We start from the raw sequence: 7,440 nt of genomic DNA, 5'->3' as shown, positions 1-7,440 counted from the left end.
AATGCTCTCAAAGGGTCCAAGCAGAAAATGAGTTCCTTTCCCAAAGTTTTGTAGCCCTTTAGCTAATAGGCCCTGACTCAGAATAAGCCCTAGTAGTTCTTTGTATGTTATCTATTGTTTGATCCTTACTGCCTAACAATGATTAATGAGCTTTTACCTGTATTCCTGTGTAAATTGAAAGCCATTAACAACCTGTCAAGGCAAGGGTCGGGTGCTCTCCCCTTGAGAAAGTAGCCATGCCATTCCTTTTCCTCCATAGGACTCAGCAGACTGTGTGAATTATCTGGTTTCATCCGTAATGCTGTGGACACTGCAGGCCAGTGTCTGTGACACCAAATCACTCTCTAGTTTATGTGAGGTTGATGAATATTTGTGACTATGATTTAATTTTGACATTTTAAGGAAGGATGCATGGCGGGGTGAGCCTTCTAAAGAGGAGACAATAAATGAGAACACACTGTTCTGCATAATTGTTGAGGTGTTATTTAAACACAATTTTCCCAATATAGGAAAATATTCTTAGGTTGGACTTTAATTCTAAGGAGATTATTTTCCTTAATTTTTTAAAAAGGACACCCCTTTATGAAGAAAATGTTTTCATAAAATAATAAGTAAAAATAAATACAAAACTTGTATAAAGGCAGGAAGGATGGGAGAACACTACAACTTAATTTTTTTTCTTTGATGCAGATATACTTTCACAATGAAAATGAGGTCTGCTGGAAGCTGGGCTAAATGTGAACATAGGAAAGAGTCACTTTGTACACTGGTTCTTGAGCCTGGACCAATGGTGGCATGTGCAAGGACATTATAGAGGGACAGAAGTCAATAAAAAGAGATCTGAAAGTTGAATCAGAACCAAGCCTGTAAGAAATCCCAGGAAGATGGGCTGGGACTTAGTTCTGGGAAGGCACCCAATCTGCCAGCAAGTTGCACCTTCCTCAGACTTGTGCTTTTCTTTTGTCATTTTTAATTTAACTATGATCTTGATGAACGTTAATGCTTAGACTTTGTCCTCTGTGTGATATGAAAGATGGGTTTACTATCTATGGTCTGGATGAAAGAACAAAATAAGGAGAAATGCACCTTCACAAACAGCATGGCAATGACACAAAGAATTTAAACACATTTTCTGCGGTCCTCCCAAAAAAGACTGTGATTAAACAGCTACCAATGCATGGACATAAGGATGGAGCAGAGTACTTTGAACTATAGTCAGATAACAATGGTTTCATGGAAAGGGGTCTGGGCTAATTTGAGCTGTAGTATTGTTACTTACTAGGTTGTATGTGATCAAGCTAGGCAGGTAAATAAAAATCGTATTTATAATTGCAAATATTAGAGCCTCTATGTTACATGGACAGAAAACAATTCACAACTTTCTAAACTAATGATTACATCCATGTATGTTTGTTTTGCATTTATATTATATTAAACAAGATCAAAATCCACATACATATATGTGTAAATACATATATCAGCAAGAGCATATTAAGAATAAAATAGATAATAACTTTTTTAAAACTAAAGACAGAATAGGCAGAAGATTGACTATGATCTTTATTATAAAATATCCAGGAAAAGAGAAATATATTAGTAAACTAAAACAAAACATTTTCAAAATATCTTGTGATATTGAACACAGGTAATTACTGTAATTCCTTCAATATATTTTCAACTATAAAAAGATACTTTACTGATAAACACATTTTTCCCAAACACTCTTTTCATTGCCTTATGTACATCTTTGTTCCTCAGACTGTAGATGAGGGGATTCAGCATGGGAATCACAATGGTGTAAAATACTGACACTACCATGTCATGGTTCAAAGCACAGCTGGAGGTTGGTCTCACATACATGAAGAGAACAGTTCCATGAAATATTGACACTCCAGTTAGGTGAGAGCCACATGTGGAGAACACTTTTCTCCGACCCTCAGCAGAACGCATCCTCAGAATGGCCAACAGAATGAAGCCATAGGAGATCAGGACAATCAGAATAGTGACCATCTCAATGGCACCCGCAAAGTAGAAGAGTAGAAGCTGGTTTGTGTGAGTGTCAGAACAGGCAATAGCAAGGAGGGGAGGGATGTCACAAAACACATGTCTGATTTCATTGGAGGCACAGAAGGGTAGCCTAAATGTGGCCACTGTGTGTATACATGCGTGCAAAATGCCTCCGATGTAGGAAGCAATGATGAGTGGCACATAGACTCTAGGTGACATGCTGACTGAATACAGGAGAGGGTTGTAGATTGCCACATAGCGATCATATGCCATTGCAGCCAAGAGGAAGCATTCTGTGGTCCCAAAAGTAACTGCAAGAAACATCTGTGTTGCACATCCAAGGAATGAAATGACTTTATTCTTTAATAGAAAATCTACTAACATATTTGGAGTAATTACTGAAGAATAGCAGGCATCCACTGATGATAGCACAGACAAAAAATAGTACATGGGGTTGTGGAGCCGGGAATCCCCAATGACCAATACAATCAGCCCTAAATTTCCCATCAGAGTAAACACGTAAATTGCTAGAAATAGAAAGAATAAGATAATTTGAAGTTCTAGGTTGTCTGTGAAGCCCTTCAGTACAAATGTAGTAACTTCAGTGATGTTCTTCATGTTGAAACCTCACAAAACAAATGTAAAGATATTTGTACAATTACAACTCATTTACTACAAAAAAAATAAACAGAACTTTGACTGAATGGCACAAGGGAACATGAGCTATGTTCTCATATTTCTGTTTTTGCAATGTAAAAATTTCCACTTACACATAAGAAGACATTGACAAGAGGAGGGGTCAAGTGTCCATGCCACTCACTGCAAAATTAAATGGAAAAGATGGGTGTTCATTCAGTATGTGAATCCATGTCATTTCCAAAACTATCAGGTCAACTGGTTAGTTTACAATTGCTTTTTTAAAGCTGTTGTCATTTTAAATCTCATTAAAACACAAAATAATTGTTTAAAAATAAGTTCTTTTGACAATGACACACATGAGGTAGCATATCAGTGTCCAGAGCATTGGAATAGAGTGTCAGCATACTAGACTTTTCAGTAATGGTGTAGAGTGAATGCTCTAAGCTAGTCTCCTGTAGAATGAGAACATTAAGATTTACTTATTCTATAATATTGGAGTAAAAATTGAAATACAAAAATATGTTGATAAACTTGAATCTTGACAATTCGGTAAACAGAAAACTGTTGAATTACCTTGGTTCTGTAGAGTAGATGTGTCCTGTACTGTAACATTTTATGAGTTAACTGCTAAAAATTTTCTAACTCTATTACCTCTTCTTGGATCCAGCTAAAAGCATGAATCTTTTTTTCTTGTTTGTTTTTTTAAGGATGATGGCCCATGAGTGAATTAAACAAAATTAAGAAATAAAAAGTAAACTTTGGTGAATAAGATACAATCTATTTTTAAAAAATATAAGCAAGGGTTGCAAGAAAAGATTAGCCTCAAACAATTCTTGACATCAATTCAGTGATACACCTGCAAGACATATGACATAAAATTTTGATCTCAAAGTATGTGTTCACTGGCCAGGTTCATGATTAAATGTCATTTGTCAGTGTAGGCTTTTTGTTCAAACTTCACTCTTCTTTCAAATAGCAATATGTTTGAATGAACAAGCAGATATGAAAGTATACAGCCAGGTACATTAATCAAATGAGCAGAGAAATAAATGTATGAAACAATTTCTTTTAAATACATCATTTTTGGTTGAAAATTTAACATGACTGTATAATTGATCTTTTGTCATCAGATGTATTTATTTTAAAACATCAGCAAATACTAGGTCGCAGAACTATACTTTGCCTAACCACATAAAAATATGTGACCAGAGCCTTGAGCCAGACAGTTCATTTTTGTCTCCATTTAATGTATTTGTTCTGTGATTATTAACACATACTGAAATATTATTATTTCAGGATGAAATTCAACAAATCATATTTTGATTGTGATTATTTTCTCTACCCACACAGCTCACCATTCCATTGGCTACATTACTGTGAGCTTAATTTCACTTGGGTAAGATAGTGAAAGACTACAGTGTTAAATACTTCAGCTACATTTTACTAGATGCCAAAATAAAATCTATACTGGGCATAGCTAAGTCAATATTAAAATATGTTGAAAGCACTTAGAGGTATAAAGAGAAGATATCTGATTCTTGGAGAATTTAGTAATAAAGCAGCACCTTTTAAAATTAATGCCAAACCAGCTTTCCAAATTTTTTTAAATTTTATTTTTATTGTTTAGATTATTACAGTTGTCCCCATTTTTCCCCCTTTTGACACCTTCCCCAAGCCCTTGCCCCTCCTTCCCTCTGGTTATCACTGCACTGCTGTTTGTGTCTATGGGTTATGCATGTCTGTTGTTTGATGTTGGGAACCGCCCTGACTGGTATCAGAGGCTGAAACACCCACCTAGCTAAGGCTAAGGGAACGCCCTTGGAATTGTAAGCCGGCAAGGAGATAAAAGCTTATCTTCCTGGCAGGAATGCTGCTTCTGCTGCTTTATTCATGACTGAACCCCCAAAAGCTTGGTCGGTTAGCCAAAGACGGGTAAGATTCCCCACGGGGGAACGACCTAAGCCAGGCACGATCACTTTGGGAGGCCCCCCAAAAGAAGGACTTGGGGGGCTGCAGCAAAATGGGGTGATGGACCCTCACTCCTCGGCTTTGACAAAGTCTGAGTTCTCAGCGTCTGGAAGAAAATCTCCTTATCTCTCAGTCGCCTTAGTTCCCTTGCTCCACCTAAGCCTGAAACAATGACAGGGTGGTGCAGCTCGGTACTGAGAAGTGCGGATTTCCCGGGACGATCAGGCCTAAGAAAGAACATGTAAATTACTGTGAAACCTTCTTTGTTTAGAATGCTCTCAGTTGAATGAGAAGGGTCTTAGGAAGAAGTTAGTTTGTTCCTCAGTCTTATAGCTCTTTGACCTCCAACTCAATAGACCGGCAGAGTTCTTTGTTTTCTATAGTTCCTTACTTCCCCTAATGAGTACTGTACTTTACCTGAATTATTATGCAAAATAAGCCTAATAAAAGCAGGTATGGACGGTAAATCAGCGCGCTCCCCACTAGGGGGGGTGGCCATTTCGTCCCTACTTCCCCACAGAAACTAGTCTGTCTCTGTGCATGTGTGTTTTTTCTCGCGTGTTTATCGTCGAGCCATCCACAGCGTTCCGTGGTCACTGCTGGCCGGTGACCCACGCGCAACAGTTTGAATAATCCCTTCACCTTCTCCCATTCAGTATCTCCCTTCCTGCTCCCTTCTGATGCCTTTAGACCAAGCAATCCCAGTTATGGAAATATATCTGGAGTACCAAACCAGCAATTCAACAGTATTTATGCACCCACTGTGTTCATATCACTGTTATTTACAATATCCAAGATGTAGAAATGGCCCAAGTTCCCATCATTAGATGAGTGGATAAAAAAGCTGTGTTACTTTTACACAATGGAATACTACGTGGGCCATAAAAAAGAAAGAGCTCTGACCTTTTGAGGCAGCATGGATGGACCTGGAGATTATTATGCTAGTGAAATAAGCCAGTCAATGACAGACAAATATCATATGAACTCACTTATATGTGAAATCTAAGGAACAAAATAAACAAATGAACAAAATAAAAATAGAGGCATAGATACATGGAAAAATCTAAAAATAAAGTTTTAAAAGAAGGTAAACTATCCCAGATATCTTTGCCTCAACACTGAAATACTAAATGGGCAAAGGAGGAGAAAAATACTAACATCCATGCAGTGAGCACATGCAGCAGAAATGGAGCTTTGTGCACATGGGGTTATTTCACCTTTGTAGCAACTCTCACAGCTAAGTAGTACCAGAGCCAGCAATCAAGCCTGCATCTCCCTCAGAGTGCGTGCACATTTCCCAGTGTTACACTGTCTCCTATAGTATCATGGCCTCATCTGTAGCTGGCCTCTCCTATTGTCACTCTCAGTGAAATAAAATATGATTCCTAATATATATTTAGATGAATTTTAAATGGTAAGACTAGAAAAACATTTAGATCAATTTTAAACATTAAGACTAGAGAAACATTACAAAAGAGCATTCACATGAAGTGGTTTCTATATCACAAAGCTGGCAAAATAAAAGATGATTTCTTCCTGATTAGAGCAAAATAAAAGCCCCCGGGTATTTGAATAGGTCATGTGTTTTCTTTACTGTTCTTGCTTTATTCTGACCTTTTCCCATCAGAAAAAATGAAAGCATATATTCAATTTGGAAAATTCTTCCTTAACTCTACAAACATAAATTCAATAGTTCATTTTTCTTTGTTGTATTTACTTACCTATGCAATAGGCAACGACTAAAGGGTTTAGTACTAGGGATTTTGTTACATTTGTCCTTAACATTTTTAGGCTCCTCCTCATAAAATATTTTTCAAACGACCTACCATTTTCTCCTAACTGTATATCAACAAAGGTAGGTTTAGGTATATTATGAATACAATTAATTTAGATTATTTATATTCCTTTGCACAACTGTTGATGAAAACCATGAGAATTTCCCCAAGGGGAACATGCTCCAATTATCTTCTGGTTCAAGAGAGCAACATGATGACTTACTTGGTAATTAAAAAGAAAATGGTTATGGAATACTTTACTGCATGTTGATATTTATTAAATAATCTGAGTCCTCTGGCCTCTGAGTACAATCATGCTTTAGTATTGCATTTTCCTGATGATTAGTGACATTAAGGTTTTTTTTTTGCTTGCATCTATACTTATTGTATTTCTTTTTGTTTTCTTTCTTATTAAATTTATCAGGGTAACATTGGTTAATAAGACTATGTCGGTTTCAATTGTACATTTCTATGAAACAGGATCTGAATATTGCTTCATGTGCTCTCCACGCAAAGTCAGAACATTTTCTGTCACCATGGATTTGGCCTCCTTTGTCGCTTTATTTCTCCCCTAACTCCCACCCCTCTGGTAACCACAATACTGTTTTTGTGTGTATGAGTTTCCATTTTATATCCCACATTTGAGTAAAATCATTTGGTTCTTAGTTTTTTAGGACTGGTTTATTTTGTTTAGCACAATATTCTCAAGGTCCATCCATATTGTCACAAATGGCAGTACTTCCTTTATTCCTATGGCTGAGTAGTATTCCATTGTATATATGTATCACATCTGCTTTATCCACTCATCTCTCGAAGGACACTTGGTTTGTCTCCAGGTCCTGGCCACCGTTAATAGTGCTGCAATGAATATAGGGGTACATATATTTTTGCTAATAATGTTTTCCAATATTGGAGGTAGATACCCAGAAAAAGGGTTGCTGAGTCACATGGTAACTCTCTTCTTACTTTGTGGAGGAACCTCCATAATGTTCTCTGTAGTGACTAGCAGTTTCCATTCCCACCATCAGTGAATGAGGGTTTCTTTTTCTCC

At 37.0% G+C, this 7,440-nt stretch overlaps 1 protein-coding gene across 1 annotated transcript; it reads right to left on the bottom strand.

Annotated features, from left to right (window-relative positions):
* Positions 1-1,674: 1,674 nt before the first annotated feature.
* LOC123831493 (olfactory receptor 1086-like) lies at positions 1,675-2,652 on the bottom strand. Its single transcript, XM_045858374.1, has one exon. It carries the CDS (start codon positions 2,623-2,625, stop codon positions 1,675-1,677), a length of 951 nt encoding a protein of 316 aa, XP_045714330.1. The 5' UTR covers positions 2,626-2,652.
* Positions 2,653-7,440: the final 4,788 nt, after the last annotated feature.

Source organism: Phyllostomus hastatus, unplaced genomic scaffold, assembly GCF_019186645.2.
Source record: "Phyllostomus hastatus isolate PE091 unplaced genomic scaffold, TTU_PhHast_1.1 phas_scaffold_177, whole genome shotgun sequence".
Taxonomy (NCBI): domain Eukaryota; kingdom Metazoa; phylum Chordata; class Mammalia; order Chiroptera; family Phyllostomidae; genus Phyllostomus; species Phyllostomus hastatus.
The sequence above is the reverse complement of the archived record's forward strand: the minus strand, read 5'-3'. Positions and strand labels throughout refer to the sequence as shown.

Bases quoted from the DNA above. Each gene is read 5' to 3' on its own strand.
- LOC123831493 (XM_045858374.1), bottom strand. From the start codon at position 2,625: ATGAAGAACATCACTGAAGTTACTACATTTGTACTGAAGGGCTTCACA.